The 19,084-nt window shown below is 39.3% G+C and overlaps 1 protein-coding gene across 3 annotated transcripts in view; it reads right to left on the bottom strand.

The window, feature by feature from the left end:
- LOC140725142 (spectrin beta chain, non-erythrocytic 1-like) overlaps positions 1-19,084 on the bottom strand; it is a 332,123-nt gene that overhangs the window by 200,681 nt on the left and 112,358 nt on the right. For 2 of the 3 annotated variants that reach the window (XM_073040207.1, XM_073040210.1), the window contains exon 2: positions 13,341-13,537. In XM_073040207.1, the coding sequence (XP_072896308.1) occupies positions 13,341-13,491 (151 nt within the window). In that variant the 5' untranslated portion in view covers positions 13,492-13,537. Of the gene's footprint in view, positions 1-13,340; positions 13,538-18,055; positions 18,159-19,084 lie in introns of those variants that run through there. The other variant, XM_073040208.1, reaches the window with a different exon arrangement.

Below are 19,084 nucleotides of genomic sequence, written 5' to 3'. Positions count from 1 at the left end.
TGGGATGTTGGAAATGCTGTGAGAACTTGCATAGACTCAATGGGCTGAGTAGCCTCCTTCTATGTCTTAGTCTTTAAATTGTTAGCTCTGAAGTTACTTAGATGCTAATCACATTTATGTTAGAAATCTTAGATACACAGAAATCAGGCATGTTTCACTGAACGTAAGAAAGTTCTAACATAATTTAAAGCATCCTGTATAAGTGCTGCATCCCTTCCATTCTCCAACACCCTGACAGTCTCACAGTGCACAGTTTGCTAGTGTGTTATGCTCACTTTCAAAATTAGTAATGTAAATGTCCCACTATTAATAGCTATTGTGATGATAATGCAATAACAATGTTCTAAAGAGCAGCTCGGAAACAAAGAGCAGCTACCATAACTTTGGAACTGCAGATAGTACTACTCAGCATTCCTTCTGAAATTCTGTAAATAAAAATTCACACAGGCCACTAGAAGCAGGAGATTAGAAAATCAAAAGTCATAGATGTGATTAAGTTAATTGGACTTTGAACATCAACTCAAATGTGAACAAGTACATTTCACCATAGCAACAAAATTTGAGAGTGAAAGCCAATTAATGGGCAAAATGGATTAAGCCATGAAAGCGGGATCCAGGTTTCCACACCTTGTGTAATCAGAATACTGCCCCCATCTGTAAACAGAACCAAAATCAAATCCTGTTACTTGTTTTTAACATGAAAGAACACAGGGAAAGAAAACTTAGTAAAATTCATACATTTGTTTTTGTACAAATCTAAGATTAGTCAACTCCATCATTAAAAAGATCAGTGATTAAAAAGATCCACAACCTTATTAACTCATAGCAACCCTTCATACCACTGCTTGTTTATGAACAATCTATCTTCCTCTGCCTTAAAAAAATTCCAAAATTCTACTTCCTCTGCCTTCAGAGAGAGAAAAAAAATCACGACTTCTCTAAATTAAAGGGAAGCCTGTTATTTTTAATCAGTGGCCCACAGTTCTAAATTCTCTGATTAGAAGATGCATTCTCTCTACAACCACAATGCCAAGATGCCTCAGAATTCAGTATGTTGCAATCATGTTGCCTCTCTCTTTAAAACTCCAGCAGAAATAAGCCTAGTCTGTCGAACCTTTGCTTCTCTGAACTGCTTCCAACACATCAATGTCCTTCCTTAAGGAGACTAGTAAATTACGCAGCTCTTTAAATGTTGACTCACTGGTGCCCACATAGTAGAGCCTCTCTGAATTTATTTTCAATTCTCCTTACATTCTGTTAGCTTGCTTTACCTGCATACTAGCCTTCAGTGCTTTGGGACACCCAGAACTCTTTCATCTTTAACCATTCTGATTTAACGTTTCTTTTTCATTTTGTGCCAAAATGGATGATTACCCATTTTCCTGTTTCATATCACATTTGCCAGATGTTTGTTAACTCACAACCTAACTCTATCCATTTATAGTTTCCTTATTCCCTCTTCAACGTTCAAAGTAAAGTTATTATCAGAATATATGTACGCCACTGAATACAACCCTGAGGTTTGATTTCTTGCTGGCATGCTCAGAAGGTCTCAGAAACATAATAGAATCAATGAAAGAATACCCCCAACAGGACAGACAAATGACCAATGCGCAAAAGACAACAAACTGTGCAAGTGCAAAAGAAAAAGGAAATAAATAATAATAATAATAATAATAATAATAATAATAATAATAATAATAAATAAGCAATAAATATCAAGAACATGAGATGAAGAGTCCTTGAAAGTGAATCCATAAGTTGTGGGAAAAGTTCAGTGATGGGCCAAGTGAAGTTGCGAGGTTACTCCCACTGATTCACGAGCTTGATGGTTAAGCAGTAAAAACTGTTCCTGAAAGTGGAGGTTTGGGTCCCGAGGTTCCTGTACCTTCTTCCTGATGGCAGCAGTAAGAAGAGAGCATAGTCAAGGAGGTGGAGTGATTGATGATGGATGTTGCTTACCTGCTTTCTGCAATCCGTGTAGGCGTGGTCATTGGTGAGGAGGGTTTTACCCTTCGTTGACTGGGCTGTACCCATTACTTTTTGTAGGATTTCACATTCAAGGTAATTTGCGTTTCCATACCAGGCCATGATGCAATCAATATACTCTCTACTGCACATCCATAGAAATTTGCCAACATTTTAAATACCCTGCTGAATCTTAGCAAGCTTCTAAGGAAGCAGATGTGCTGCTGTGCTTTCTTCAAAATTACACTTACGTGCGGGACCCAGGAAAGATCCTCTGAAATGATAACATTGAGGAATTTAAAGTTTTCCTCTAATCCCCTGATGTGGAGTGGCTCATTGTCCTCTGGAAGTCTACATACAGCTCCTTGATCTTGCTGACATTGAGTGAACTGTTGCTGCTATGGCACCGCTCAGCCAGATTTTCAATATCTATCCTATATGCTAATTTATACCACCTTTGATTTGGCCAATAGCAAGGGTGTTGTCAGCAAATTTAAACATACCTTTGGAGCTGTGCTTAGCCTCACAGTCATAAGTATAATGCAAGCAGAGCAGGAGGCTAAACACCAGCCTCATGGTGCACCTGTGCTGATGGAGATTGTGGAGGAGATGTTGTTGCCAATATGAACTGACTGGGGTCTGCAAGTGAGGAAATCAAGGATCCAATTGCACAAAGGGGTATTGATGTCCAGTTCTTGAAGCTTATTGATTAGTTTTGAGGGGATAATAGTATTCGATGCCAAGCTGTAGTTAATAAAAAAACATCCTGATATACTTAACTTTGCTGGCCAGATGTTCCAGTGCTGAGTGAAGAGCCAATGAAATGGCATCTGCTGTGGACCTGTTGTGCCTGTAGGCAAATTGGAGTGAATCCAAGTCACTTCTCAGGCAGTAGTTGATATGTTTCATCAATCTCTCAAAGTACTTTATCATTGTGGATGTGCAGTGCTACTGGATGATAGTCATTGGGGTAGATTATCACGTTCTTATTAGGCATTGGTATAATTGAAGCTTGCTTGATACAGGTGGGTACTTCAGATGTTGAAGTGAGAGGTTAAAATCAATTAACACACTAGCAGTTGATTAGCATAGGTCTTTAGTACTCAGCCATCTGGGCCAGATGTTTTCAGCGGGTTCACCCTCCTGAGGGATGCTCTGATGTCATCCTCAGAGACTGAAATTATAGGGTCATCAAGGGTCATGAGAGTTTGTGAAGGTTCCTCCATGTTCACAGCCAGGCTATCAAGGATACCCTTTTGGGTATCTTTCAGTCATTAGCATATTTAGCAACCAGTATCTTGGGTCCTTGTATCATTCACAGAAATTGAAAGGAAGTTGAGTTCCCAGTTCCCAATCCCTGTGACAAACTGCCCTCTTTATGATTGGCCAACTTCAAAATGACCAAATCTGTTGCCTGTTTGTCAGTCAATCTTCTCTCCATATTACCTCTTCCACCATAGCATTTATTTTTCCCAATAAGCTTTGACATACTACCTTAACAAATACCTAATAGAGAGCCAAGCATAGTGTGTACCTGCCTCTCATTTATCCACAGTATGCATTATTGCCTTGCCAACACAATTTGTTAAAGTATTGTTTCATAATTAGCACAGTAATGATAGCCAGAACCTTTAACAATAGGTTTGGATTAAATATTTGTTGATTGTTAAAGGCACTTCCCGACACTGTGAGGTGCAGCCTGGCCACAATAAACTTTGTACTTAAAAATTCCAAATAGGTGCCACAGCCCAGTTTTCTGGAACCACCCTCAACAAATCAATGTTCAAAAAATACAGAACTGGGAGTAGATCCCCTGTTGCCATTTGAGGTGGTGAATTTAAGAATGAACCTGATGTAGCACAGGAGAATCATAGCAGTTCAGTGATTTAATAATGGCTCACTTTCTCCGGTGTGACTGGGCAGCTAATTACTAAGTGGTGGGTTAAAAGTAGCAGCCCATACTATAGGAGAATCAACTGGAATTCAAGTGTAGTGTATATAAGTGTATGTGCCTCTTTAACGGCAAAATATATCATGTAACATGACCTTGATGCCTTGAACCAAACACTGCTTATCTAGTAAGATTTGCTTCCTTCACTAAAAAGATGCTTCACTTCATGTGCTTATGCAAACAACAGCCCAAAAGAAGCAATTGATACTGCATAGAGGTTATAGAAAGACAAAGCCCATGCAGGAGCTATCATGCAAAGATATCAAGAAGAAAAGAGAGGATTTAGAGTGAGAAAATTGGTCAAAGTTTGATTATCATTTTTCCCCAAGAATTAATAGCTTGACAAGGACTGCATGATAAGCAGCTATAAAGACAAAGAAAGACTACAACTAAATCTCCATGATTGATGATTAGTTGCCTACAGAAGCCAGTAATTTTTATCACTAGTAATTGTTTTATTGAAGACAAGCTGCCAACAGAAGTAGTAGTGGTTGTTAGGCATCCATCTGTCTCAAAGGACCATGGGTGATAGTCATCTTCATCACAAGCCTGACTGGATGGTATGGAGACCCTGAGATGCCCTGTCATCAAGATCCCTCTCTCGGCCTCACCAGTGTAGTCCAAAGGAAAGCTTATGAAGCAATAAGTTTGGCACGAGCTTGGCTACAGGAGCTGCTGGAAGGATGTTCGATGATGTCCAGCTGCCTTAGAGACTCTGCTCCGGATTTGCCGTCTGAGTTTACTCATGTAGCCTTCGTCTCTCCCAAGGCTGCCCACAACAGAAGTAGTCATCCTCAAGAAAAAGCTCTGAGTTCTAGGAATCAATAAAACTTGAGCTTTGATGACCCTGTATGCTTTTTAAAGTCTGGAAAGCAGGAGATAGGCCACACATTCAGAGTACAAGGCCAAATATGTCTTCCTACTTAACCCTCTGATACTCTAATTTCCCAGTCCACTGACCTTCCATCAACTTGACCATCAAATCACCTACAAGCTCCCCACTTTTCCAATGTGCCTAGCCACTCATTAACCTCCAGCGGCCTTGAGTCTTTCATTGGACTCTCTATCCCTCCCAACCCTCTTTATCCTTTGCCCATTCAAAACAACAGTCCCAATCCTCTACCTATTCCCCACCCCACCAATACACACACTTCAAACCCAGTGCATACAACCAAAATTATCACACACAGGCTAATGCAACACCCATGTAGTTCAGGGGTAAGTTTTTCACACGGAGAGTGGTGGGCGTGTGGAATGCACTGCCAGCGAAGCTGGTGAAAGTGGATACAATCGGGTCTTTGTAGAGACTCTTAGATAGGTACAAGGAGCTTAGGAAAATAGAGGGCTATGTGCTAGGGAAATTCTAGTCCGTTTCTAGAGTAGGTTACATGGTCGGCACAACATTGTGGGCCGAAGGGCCTGTAATGTGCTGTAAATTTCTATGTTCTCTGTTCTATCTTAAGAGTTCACAAATAATCAACAACTGCTTTAAAAATACCAGGCCATGGAGGTCAAATCTATATTCAAAGGCGGCCACATCAATTTCTATTTCCCCCTTGAAAGAACATCTCAGAATTAATATCAAATAATTGGCAATATTTTGTCACAGACTCATGCCAATTTTGAACTTATTTGCTACTCAGAATTCATAGCATTTAATGCCCCGACAATTGATGCAAAGGTAAATGCCACCTAGATCACTGAAAAAAATCATATCCAGGCCATGATGATGGAATGGCATTATTAAAAGCCACTCTATTACTTAGTTCTTGGACACAGCTCTTTTACTGCTGCCAGTTTTTACATGGATAAGTGATTTATTTTAGTGAAGTGTCCTTGAGCAAAGGAAATCTACCTTCCTTATTCATTATGGTCTTTGTGACACCAGATGCACAGAAAAGAGGTTGGCTCTTAATTGCCTTTAGAAATGGCATACTTGACTCTTGACCCACTTGAGCAAGACTCGTCTGTTGCAGAGAAATTCATCTGCAGTCGGCAGTGAGTGACAGCTTCCAGTAGCGGTAGGGCATTGGGCTCTGACTGCAAAATTGCTTTCAGAGGCTAGTGAGAGCATGACAATGGAATATGTTGACTTTCCAACAGGGATGAGTCATCAATCGATATCCATTGTCTAAACATCTTTAAGTTTTGTACACAGTGAAAAATAGAGGAGATCATTTGATTTCTGCCTCCATCAGTCAATATAAGGATTAGAACAGATGGATTACCCAATATTAACCTTGAAAATACAAAAAACAAGGGTACAGTCCAGTAAAAACTTCAAAGTCTTTCTAATGTATATATATCTGGGAATTAATGCCAGAACCGGAAGTGTTATCCTCTAGCTTAATCAAGCAACAGCCAAACATAATCACCAATACAGCTAATTTTGCAAATACACCTTATTCTCTTATGAGGGCAGACCCACTAGGCATGATGCCAATTTGAGGAGCAGAAGTTCTAGAAATCCTCAATATTTCAGAGTTGTGCATCTTGATAATAAATCAACCTTTGATATTGATTCCAGTCACCTTGAAGCCACATAGTGTTGGGTCAAATGCTTACGAAGAAACCTCCTGCTGATTACATTCTACTGCTCTCTTTCAGCTGCTGAATCATCACTCCCCCAGTTTGATACCAATTGTAAGTTGCCAAGGCATAGAATGTACTCCGGGAAAGAGCTATCAATATCCATCACTCTCAAGCTGGCCGAACTCTGAAGGACAAAGTCAACCAAAGGCAATGATGTGATCCATTGTAAAGGGTAGATAGGATTTGTGACCAGGGCATCCATGAGCAAATTGTCCCATTCCATAACACAACCTTGATGAGTGTTAAAGGCATAACTAGTTCCGGACAGTAAGACTTCCATACCTCAGCCAGAACTTTGCCTTCTCCACTAGGTTTTGCTCAATCCAGTGTTGTCAGCAGTTTCTTGATGTGGAACTACTTTGGTTAAATACTGCTTTCTGTAAAGTTTGGGACTTCAGAAAGAAGGTAAGATAAATGATCCACACAAACATCTGACCTAACATGGATGTGAAAGGTTCTAACTTGTCTTTAAAGCCTATATACTGGCCTCTGCCATCAAGCATGAACATATTTTTGAAGCCTTCCTCTTCTCTTCTTATCACTTCTATGATCAAGTACTTTGAGAGGATGGTCATGGCTATAATTAACTCATGCCTAAGCAAGGGCCTGGATCTTGAAGAGTATTTCTGAATGCACATGTCGAACCCTGAAGTGGATGGACTACAGCAACAGAAGACTATATGGGGTTCCACTCCTGTACCTAATAAAGTGGCCACTGGGTGTATAAGAGCAAGGTAATTGTGCTATTGCTTTGTAAAACATTTGCGATCAGAAATGAAATACTGGATGCAGTTTTGGATGTCTCATAAAGAAAGGACATGATTGAGCTGGAGGAGATGCAGAGGAAATTCACCAGGATTTTACCTGAAATTTGAGTGCCTCATTTATAAAGTGAGGCTTCTGGAGATTAGTAGACTCTGTTTGTTTTCCTTGGAGTTGGGAAGGCCGAGAGTGGGCTTAAGAGAGATACACAAATGTTGACGGTCATAGATCGGATGGACAGCAGTCAGCTGTTCCCTATAGCAGATGTGCTGTATCTGTAATGTATAAGTTTAAAGTATGGAGGTTCAGAGGGGAGATGAACCTAGAGAATGGTTGGAGTTTTGAATCTATTGCCTGAGAGGGTGGTGGAGGCAGGGGCTCACACAACAAGCTCTTGAATTGCCAGTGCTAAAGCTATGCTGTGTTGAAGACCAGGAATAGATGAATACTTGATGATTGGCTGAAGACTCCGTGCCTTTGCGATATGATTCAATAGATGAAATCACTTTGTAGCAAAATCACTGCCGCAAAGTTAACATAACATAAAATGAATGGCTCTGATTAGTTCTCCTGTTCACTCCCACAGAACTAGGTGTTTTTATATTTAAATATGATATGTGCTTTTTCCTTATACTAGGTTTTACTGAAACTTGGATAATACAATTTAAAATGACATTATTCTACCAACATTCTGTGTAAAGTACAACATTGGTGACAAAGTTAGCTCCTGCTGTTGTAACATTAGCAGTAGTTTTGCATCACTGCTCATTCAACACACAAACTGAGCGATTTGGATTCCCAGCATGAGAACAGAAACAGTTAAAGTTACTGTTGCTGTAGCCAAAACAAGATGCATCGAACAGTATAACATCTCAGCATCGTGGTAATATGACATCAACTAAAATCAATATGTATTAATGGCCTGAGTTCATTTGTTGGGGTTCCGGAGCCACACTACACAACAATTTTTTGCAATATTTGCTCCCAGGAGGGAGCTTTGCCACTGGTCACACACGTCAATAAGTTATGGTCAAGCTGTCCATCATTTTCTTTCCAGTTACGAATGAGAAATGTGGTCAATGTGCCTGAATGTGTCAGGTGTATGTGCTTGGTGAGTGAATCTTCATGTAAAACCATTAAGATGAGCCTTAGTGACACTATCTTCAGTTTATATAGCAACATACCTTTCATGGGCCTAAGTTCTCAAATTAACAAGGGATTTCTTATGAACAGTATTGAAAGATCTTCACTCTAATTGTACTCATACTGAGCCTAAATTGATGATTTTCCTGTTACGTGTTGATTATAACATTATATATATTCTTTTGGAAACCTTTCACTATTGATCTTCCTTTGGGTTGCCTAGGTGTCTTTTTTGTTTTATCTTAACTGTTCATTGATATTTTAGACTTGGAGAACCGGTGCGAATGCAACCTTATCATTCCTGCAAAATACCTCTCTGACCAAGATCAGTACTTTTCATTTCTAGAGCAAGTAACAGCTACTATTCTGGATCTCTCCAAATACAACAAATCTTACTGAAGAATTGTCTCCTTTACTTCCCAAAATAAAAAAAAACTCAGTTAAATCAATCCATAACCAAAAGAATGCCACTCTGATTAATTTTGTATACTGAAACTTTCAACCTTTCTATATATGCAAATCATAGTTTCCACATGATCTGTTTCTGGACATCCAAATACTGGAAATCCAAACCCCCTTTGGATAATTATCAAGCTTTGGATTCTCCTTTCTGTTAGTACACTTTCAATAAATCATGCAAGCTTATGGCTGCAGAAAAAGGCTTGCATTCATTACAAAAGAAATTACGAATATCCATTCACTATAAAATGGCCATCTCACCATCCCATAGTTTCAAAATCATTCAATAACTTCAGAGTTCTTATCAATAATGAACAATGGATTCCATTTGCTCTATATTCTAATTTTAAGGTCTACGACTTTAAATGCAGTGCATTGAGTATTCATTACCCAGAACCTAAGCAATTGGGCAGCCAGCATTAAAACTACAAATGTCCACAAGTAGCATGTAAGATATTGAAGCACTAGAAAGTAACATGATTGCATTCACAATAACAGTAGTTTCCCATTTATTTCTGTAGCATCGTCTCCTTTCAAATGGATTACATTTGGTCATTTCATTTCATTAGACATTTAGTCTATGTTATTAATCCCCCATTAACAATGTCAAGTTAGGCAGCAAATGCCTCAGACTTAATTAATCTTATTTGTTGTTACACGTTTCTGTTCGATATGAGGTTAGTGCAAGCAAAAGGAATTCTTCCCATTCAAGGAATCCTTTAATCTACTACTGTACCATGTCTGAAATATAAAATCAGAAAAGGAACTTTCATTGTACTTTGTAGTTTTTTTCCTCTTTTCTCCATCCACGTTTTCACTCAATCTCTCCCAGAAAAAACACCCATTAAATTGGGGATAATTTTTATTGCTGTCCCATTTCTGATAAAAACTGACTGAAGATTGTATTAATTTATTTATACTGTGCTCATTGAAGCAAAAGGCTTTCATCCCATTTATTTGGCTAAGATTATTTGTTTAACGTAAGTCCTAATTCACCTCTCTATTCAAGAATAAGATGTAATATCATCTGTAGAAAATGGTCTACTTAACATCAAGTGTAAATTACTGCTTCAGAAACAAAGGTATAGCCATAAGTGGGATCTCTGAATATGAACATATTTTAATGATAGAAAATTAATTTTTGATTCAAGGAAACAGTATTTATTTGAAGGGGGAAGTATTTATTGGTTTTTACTGAATTAAAAAGCAGCAGGAGATGAGTTTCAGTTTGATTTTTTTAATGCCTTCTGGTTCAACAATATTGAATCAACAGTAATTAAAATAATCAAACTGAACCAGAACAGAGATTAAACAGTCTGAAGGTCACTTGAATGAATTTCCAATGCCCAGAGATAAACCTGTGGAAATTGTTTAGTGGTGGAGGTCACGTGGGCTGATACATGGGGAGAACCAGGCCAGGTAGGATAAGCTTAGCAGGTCAGTGTTAAAGTGCCAATGAAAGTGTTGCAAGAACACACACCAGTGATGTTTTATTTCCTCACTGAACACCTGACTGTTTGCAGGGTTAAATCTTTCATCAAGTGAAAATTGGACACAACACATTATATAAAACTGAACTGGGAAACTTCAAGGTTCAGACTGTTCAGCTAACCAGTTTGAAATGTAATACATGAGAACATATTGAAGATCCAATATTGTTTAACCTTTCCAGTATGCAAGTAGGCAAACAAAATAATTGTTACTCTGGATCCAATGCAGCACAATAAAAACTACAATAAGATAAAGAACACAATAATTTTAAAAACACAAAAAATATAAATATATAAGATAGCTCATGATAGATTGATTGTATGTACATTAAGTAATGCTAAGCACAGGAGCTTCTACACGTAAGGTGACTCCAACAGGAAATGATAAATTAGTGCTGGTGGGTGAAAGTGCTGATCAGCCTTACTCCTTAGGGAAAGCAACTGTTTATGAGTCTGGTGGTCTTGGTGTGGATGCTAGATAGCATCCTCCCTGATGGGAGTGGAACAAACAGTCCATGAGCAGGGTGTGTGGGATCCTTCATGATGTTACCGGCTCTTCTCTGGTACCTTGATGCTGGGTAGGCTGGTGCCAGTGATGCATTGGCAGTGTTGACTACCTGTTGCAGAGCCTTTCTTCTGTCGCAGTGCAGCTTCCATACCGTGCAGTGATGCAGCTTGTCGGAATGCTTTCTACTGTGCATGTGTAGGTGGTGGGGAGTATTAATGTGCAAAGTCTGGCTCTCTTCAGCATCCTCAGAAAACAGAGGTGTTGGTGAGCTTTCTTGATTGTATGGGATGTGTCCTGGGACCAGGAGAGGTTGTACAAGGTGTGCACCCCTAGAAGTTTGAACCTGCCACTGATGTAAAGAGGCATGCAACTCGTGTGAGTGTTCCTGAAATCAAGAACAATCTTCTTTGCCCTGTTGACATTGAGGAAGAGGTTGCTTGCCTGGTACCAGGCCTTGAGCTCTTCCACCTCCTCTCTGCAGGCCTTCTCATCACTGACATGCCATCGGCAAACTTGATGATGTGATTGCTCTGGTGTTTGACCACGCAGTCAGGTGTGAGCAATGGGGTCATCACATAGCACTGGGGTGGGGGGAGGGCACCCGCACTGAGGATGATGGAGAGGGAGGAGCGGTTGTGCACCCTGACCATCTGAGGTCTGCTGGTTAGGAAGTCCACAGTGCTGTAGTTAGACTGAGGAGTAGGAGTTTGTTCACCAAGGTCTGTGGGACAATAGTGTTGAATGTTGAAATGGAATCCAGAGACAGTGTTATTGAAGTATGCTTTGTTTTCTGGTGCGTCAAGGCCAGGTGCATGGCAGGTACTATAGCACCTGTCGTAGAGGGTTCTGCTGGTAAGGATAATTAACTGGGTGATATATAAAAATATTGGTGGGGTCAATGAAAAACACTGCTTCAAACATAACTTCCTACAGGTGATGTAAATCTATTTGAGAAATGATGGAAGTGATGACCTTTACTCCTAAGTGTAACAGCAAGAATAAACACTAGATCAGCAACAGTGAAATTTATCACTTTCATTTGCTTTGGGCAGCATGGCATCGTACAAGAAGCCTTATAACTTTCAAATTCCCTGCAACCTGAAAAAAGGTGGTTTCGATTGATTGTACGGCAACAAAGTTTTTTTTTGTTCTGTCACATACACAGCCTAAGGTGGTGAATGGCCTCCCTGAAGCAAACCCCACACCACTTTAGAAAACAAATGCATCTCACAACTAGCTCATTATTTGCCCAAAAGAGTTCAAGGGGTTAGATTTGGGGTCAGGGGAGAGTGGTGGTTTGGGTGATTTTGATGTTTTTTGTAGGGCAAGATAAGGAAGTGAAGGTTAAAAGGCAAGGTGAGTCTAGTAAAATTATTGAGAAGAGCATGAAGACTTTAAGAGGTTGGATCAGGGTACGAGGGTCAGAATCCTGATGGATTGGCGCAGGAGGTTAGGTTTGTGATGATATTTGTCCAGCTGCTTCGTCAAAGGCGACATGGTTAGGCTGGCATAATTCAGCCTTATAGATCAATAATGTCTAATTTCATTAGTAATCACCATGTTACTTGACATACATATGCTGGAACAACTGCAAAGCTACAAATATTCACGATGGCTCTGAAGGTACTGTGGGACATGTTGTGGGACCAAGACAAGTCATGAGTTCACACATGCAAAAAAATCTCACTTATCCCAGGATCTCCCAAATATATTGAGTTTTCTCACCCAGAGGTTCTTATCTTGACCTTATACTCAAATAACATTTTGCTTGCTGTACTCTACAGACCCCTGTAGAGTCATTGTTCTGCACTAGGAAAGCTGCTTCCAATTGCTTTTGACTGAAATGTCTATGTGTAAGTGATGGGTGAGAGTCAGACTGGACATAGGTGGGATATCTGATGCAGGTGAATAGCATGCAAATTAACTCACAGACTGGAGTTCTGTGTCACAGTTTATTTTAATGACACCAATACGCATGCTCCCAAGAAGAATCAAAAGCCGATATTAAAGGAATAGACACAGGTAGGTATCATAACTTTGCCGATCTGGGTGAAGTGAATAGTCCAGATACTTTCAGTCCCAAATATACAGGCAGAGCAAAAGCATAATAAAAAAAACTTACCTTTTGCATGTCACTCAAAAATTGCTTTTGTAAATGATGACAGGAGCTTGCAAAACTTCTTGCAGGATTTGAATTACTACTAATCATGCAGAAAACTAATCATTCAAAGCAATTTTAAGTATGAATGCTGAAGTATAATATACGTAAATCTTTTTTATTTTTCTCTCAGGAGGGATTTTCTTTTCTTATTAACTACTACTCATTTACTGAAAGAAATTACCTCCCTGTAGATGAAGGATATTCATCAAATAATTAAAAGATACGGAACATGAACCAAAATAGCTGAGAACATGAGCAATATCCAAACAAATTCTCAGAAAAGAAACTGGAGTTCAGACACCTTACCCGCAAGAGCTTTGATCCTGGAACGTTCAAACAATCTCGCCGAGCTGTTGTCATTATCGAGTTCACCTTCATCAGAGAGTTCCCACCGAGCATTGACGTGGCTATACTGCTGTTGAATCTCTACATTATCAAAATCTGTGGCCGATGTCATTGTGTTGCTTTTGCTGTCGTTCTCCTCTCTTTCTCATAAGGCCTATCTGTAAGGAAAAAAAGAATCCACTGTAACACATGAGAAGGGTTTCTTGAGAAAAGAAATCTAGCAGCAGGTTATGGGCTACATTTTGATCCCTACTACTTTGGGTAGCTTTGGCCAAAGATGGTACATTTCTTTTGACTGGAGACGTTCAGCTGTTGTGATAATAATGCACCAAGAATGGTGCAAGCGTCTCTGGATATTTCACAACACACTCTGTCCAGTAGATGGAGGTCTTGCATGATCATATATACTGTAAATTAGTGTCTAGCTATCAAATCAGCAATGTTCAACAGAGATATCACAGATAAACTGGTACATACAACAAGCTATTAATTGTCGAGTATAGTCAAGCAAGTAAACAGAAGCTCTCCTCACTGCTATGTTTGTCAAAGTTTTATAAAATAATTAGTCTCAAAATTTATTTTCAGAGGATTTGTTTGAAGCTCAAGACTTGATCAAGATTAATTGATTCACAGCTGCGGAACAATATATTGTAGTTGCTAGGGTGACTTGCTCATCTGCATTTGTGCATCAAAATAAACTCATGGCACACATGTATTCTGACTGCTTGTAAAACACCAGCTGCACTGGTCACGTGAGCTCACTGGTTTTGCTGTACTGGCCGCATGTGACTGTCACCTGACCACTACATTTAGACACAGTGCCAGATGATGTACTTCCAGTGCTGAAAATGTCTTCAAGAAGAGGGCAGCAGCAGCATTTTATTAAATAACTCAAGTTCTGTTTCAGAATAGAACTAATCACAGCACAACAATTTTAATTTCAGTACTGTAAAATAAAATAGGAAACACTGAGGTGACTAGAACATAATCATTTACTTCTGCGCTTATTGGCTCAAAGTTGAGTTTCTACTACTGAAAAGTTTGATGTCAAAGTTGCCAGATTAGTGTAAGGTAATCAAGTTTCATTCTCATTTTGACAGAAATGAAAGGCTGTGATGCAGAACTACTCATTCAACACTATAGTGAAATACTTTTGGTGACACCTTGGAAAGTCATCTACTCTTCCCAACTGCAGTAAGTTCATCTGGAGGAATTACCAGAAAGAAATTTAGGAAAGAACTCTGAAGTAAAATGATATTGCTAGTCAAAAATATAATGTTTAAACTTTGCTTAGTGTTGCCAAGTCCTCCAACTGAAGTCAAATTTCTTAAATTAATTATGACTCAGCACTTATTCCAGGAGATGATTCACTGAATCCATTCTTGTCACTTTATAAGGAGCTTGACTGAAAACATCATCAATTGACAGCAAAACAGCTATCAGGTGCTCAGCCCAGCTTTTACAGTTTGCTGCTCACTGTTCAGAGGGCAGTTACAAAGCACAGTGCTCAAACCTACAAGTTAATCATAGCACTGGGAGAAATTGGATCTTTGTAGGAATCTATACAACACCCATTCAGAGCTCCACTGGGCAAATAATGATCCAGTGTACAACTATCTTCTCAGTGGCATCTTGAAACATGAGTATTTCTTTCATTTCTTTATCCAATTTTCACTGCCACACTGAGACAAAGGTGAACTGTAATGTTTTCCTAGATTATTTGGGAGTACAGGAGCAACAGTCCTAGTAATAGAAATGTATTTTGTTGAATTAACATTGGTGAATTTTGAAAGCTGCAAAGCCAGGCTGCATCCTCTTTATAAAGGGAATAATGTTGATTGAATTAGATTAAGGAAAAAGGAGGGAAGATACAAGTAGTCAACTATACAAATCAAAGTTGGCAACATAGACTGTAAACTGTAACTTAGACAATACTTTTTATATTCTAATCAAGGATGAATTTTAATTTCTTGATTTAAAAGTTAATCATTAAAATTCTCCTACAATAGCCTACCTTTGCAGTATATGATGGGACAGTTAATTTGTTTCCTTTGAAGGTATAATTGGTGATTACATTGTTTAAAATATCCACTGAAAGCAAGTTATGGTTCATTTGCACTGCAATGTTTGTGAACACAATAGAAGAAAGGCAAACACGAGGAAGTCTGCAGATGCTGGAAATTCAAGCAACACACACAAAATGCTGGTGGAACGCAGCAGGTCAGGCAGCATCTATAGGGAGAAGCACTGTCGATGTTTCGGGCCGAGACCCTTCGTCAGGACTAACTGAAAGAAGAGATAGTAACAGATTTGAAAGTGAGGGGGGGGAGATCCAAAATGATAGGAGAAGACAGGAGGGGGAGGCATGAAGCTAAGAGCTGGGCAGTTGATTGGCAAAAGGGGTATAAGGCTAAAGAAAATTGGCAAAAGAGATACAAGGCATTGAAGGTGTCATTTCCAACCCTTCAGTTAACAGAATTAAAGCAGAACTGAAAGCTAGAGCAAATAAGTAAATAAAATAAAGGCAAGACTCTTCCCAAATTTTTTTTGGCACTGAGGCATTATCCTCCCATTTCCAACCATACCGCACAAGAACTCGTGTGGGAATGTTCCTGCATATCACCTCCAGCCCTTTCCATACATCTGCGATGATTAGATATACAAGTCAGTATGCACTGACATATACACTGCAGATAATCAATGGCTCAGTACAGAACAATGGGCTAACCAGCCACATATCCCATTCTACTTGTTAATGTGGTGCTCTCCAAGACTCCTTTGCATGAGTAGATTTCTCTCAAAAGGTCCACTGCATGGGTCAGATTTCTCTTGGATGCACCCAAAGGGGTTTGGAAGTGCATGAAATAACAACTGCTGGTCACGGCAAGGCAAGCAGGTACACGTACTGCCAGAAGGCCAACAGGTTTCAACCAGACCAAGGGGGCTTTTTCATACGTTCATGGTCGTCCAGCAGAGGGGATGTTTTATTTTCAATCAGCACCCCTGGGAACTGCCTGTGGAGCACAGAGTTCTGCTGTTTCAAACCACTAGAACAATTCTCTCCACACCTTCCATACACTGGTGTCTTGGAGCAGGAGGTGTGGGAGGGTCTCTGACCATTTACAGCTTTGAGCTCAGAATGCAATAGCAGGACCACACAGATTGGACTTCTTTTGCCATTATCAAAGTTGCTTATTGGTGCCAAGACACTTTACCAAATGGCTGTGTGGTCAATGAAAAAAAACAAATCAGATCCAGTATTTGCTGGACCAAAAGCTACTGTTATCTCATCAGGTAACTGAAGAGAGTACGCTGGTGTGTGTCGCAAGTTTAGAGAAGTTAAATGGAGGAGAAAGTGATGGATGAAATTCAAGCAACACACACACAAGATGCTGGTGGAACGCAGCAGGCCAGGCAGCATCTATAGGAAGAAGTACAGTCGACATTTCAGGCCGAGACCCTTCGTCAGGACTAACTGAAAGAAGAGATACTAAGAGATTTGAAAGTGGAAGGGGGAGGAAGAGATAGGAAAAGACAGGAGGGGGTGGGGTGAAGCTGAGAGCTGGAAAGGTGATTGGCAAAAGGGATACACAGCTGGAGAAGGGAGAGGATCATGGGACGGGAGGCTTAGGGAGAAAGCATGGGGAAGGGGAGCACCAAAAGGAGATGGAGAACAGGCAAGGAGTGATTGTTAGAGGGACAGAGAGAGAAAAAAGGAAAAAATAACAAACAAACAAATAAATAAATAAGGGATGGGGTAAGAAGGGGAGGAGGGGCATTAACAGAAGTTAGAGAAATCATTGTTCATGCCATCAGGTTGCAGGCTACCTAGACGGAATGAAATGATGACCACTTTTAAACAGAGCATACAGTCTAGGAGGAAGACGATGATTTCCGTTGCTCAAAGCTAATCTGTCCATTACAGACGCTATTCATTGCTGTCACTCTCCCCCAACCTCTCTCACTGCTTACTGCATTCTCCTACACCATGCCCTGTTCTCCTATCTCCACAGGCACTGAGCCTTGATCACTTCTGATTGCTGAGAACTCCACTCTACGTCCAGCTTTAACAAGCCACTGAAATTTTCATTATGCCTTCTGACAGTTCAATAAACTGATTTAACCTTGCAGCTCAGCCCTCTATTTGTTTGCTTATTGGTGTCTAATTTGCAGTAACTTATTTATTCTTTCTTCTTTCTCTTGTAATATTTGTATATCTGTGCACTTGTAATGTTACTGTGACACTGTAATTTCCTTTGGGATTAATGAAGTATCTGTCTATACTTTATTGACATAGTAAGTGACAAATTGATTGTTACCATCTATTAGCTCTATATCATAACTGAGTAATTACAATTATTAATTATTTTAATTCTAAAAAGCAGTACCATGGAATGAATATATATATATATATATATATATATATATATATATATATATATATATATATACACACATACATACATACATACACACACACACACATACACGCACTTCATATTGCATTACTCAATTGAAAGGTAGTAAAATAATTATCTTCAGAGGATGCAGAATAATTAAAATTCTTCTAATTTCTGCAATAGTCATGCAACTTGGAATGATTTAAATATTATTATAACTTTAAAATGCACACATTTTAAAAATATCTCTTCTTATAAATGACTAGTAAGGTCTACCTTGTAAAAGTAGTGATGAATGAAATTCCAGGATTAGAGGAGGATTGCAACACATTCCTATTGCCGGCATAGAGAAAGAGATATTGAAACCGTTCAAACTACGTGGGATGGTTTGAATTCCTGAAGCAAAATTTCATTGGTAATTTTTATAATAGGGCGGGACATACTAGGCAGCTTAGTAAATATATCTGGTATATCGCAAGTACTGACTGCAAAAGATAATTACCCAAAGAATTATGTCAGGCAACTACTTTTGCATTAAATGTCCCTTCCAAATGTTTATAAATGCACTGATGTGAAATAAAATAATAATAAACCACCAAGGAGCTGTCATAAATTATATACTTTACCTTTATGTAAAAAGGTAAAGTTCTAAAATGGCTCCCATGACGAACAGCTATCGTAGGTTGATAATTATGCATTCTAGAACTAAAGTGTGTAGGAGTAAAGTAGTTCAGGGTTTCTAAGAAAGTGCTTAGAGGCGTGGTTCATTGATAAGAGTATCACTGAACTAACTGCCAATACACAATATCTGAAGTGACCAGCTGCTAAAGGATCACCACAGTCCCAGCACACTGTTAGAGTTGCATAGAAAGAAGACTGATTTCCACATAGCTCCAACTCCTTCCAGTCTGAGAATTAGGGGTAGACTGATGGTGTCACACCAGCTGCGGAATTCCTGCCTCCTGACTTTAAATATCACACTTACTGCCATGTCAGCAACAGCTGCTAACTATCTCGGTCCTTGAACGTCAAACAGGGAAAGTCAACGTTGGAACATTCATTCACTTGGTCACTCTCTAACTATGCAATGATTCACGCCTTGGTCATTTGCTTTCAGCAGTGGAGTTGGTAGAGTGTTATGTACCAATTTTACAAATCCACCTTAAAACAGCAAAACACCTCCACTTCTTCAAAATTAATGAAAAGCTACTATTGCACTTCAGAGTCTAAAATATTGGGGTTTTCAGTTCTTAATACTTGATCTCTAAACAGATTTGCAATATCTACCACACACCTTTAATTGAA

This window comes from Hemitrygon akajei, chromosome 3 (genome assembly GCF_048418815.1).
Source record: "Hemitrygon akajei chromosome 3, sHemAka1.3, whole genome shotgun sequence".
In the NCBI taxonomy this organism is placed as follows: Eukaryota; Metazoa; Chordata; class Chondrichthyes; order Myliobatiformes; family Dasyatidae; genus Hemitrygon; species Hemitrygon akajei.
The sequence above is the reverse complement of the archived record's forward strand: the minus strand, read 5'-3'. Positions and strand labels throughout refer to the sequence as shown.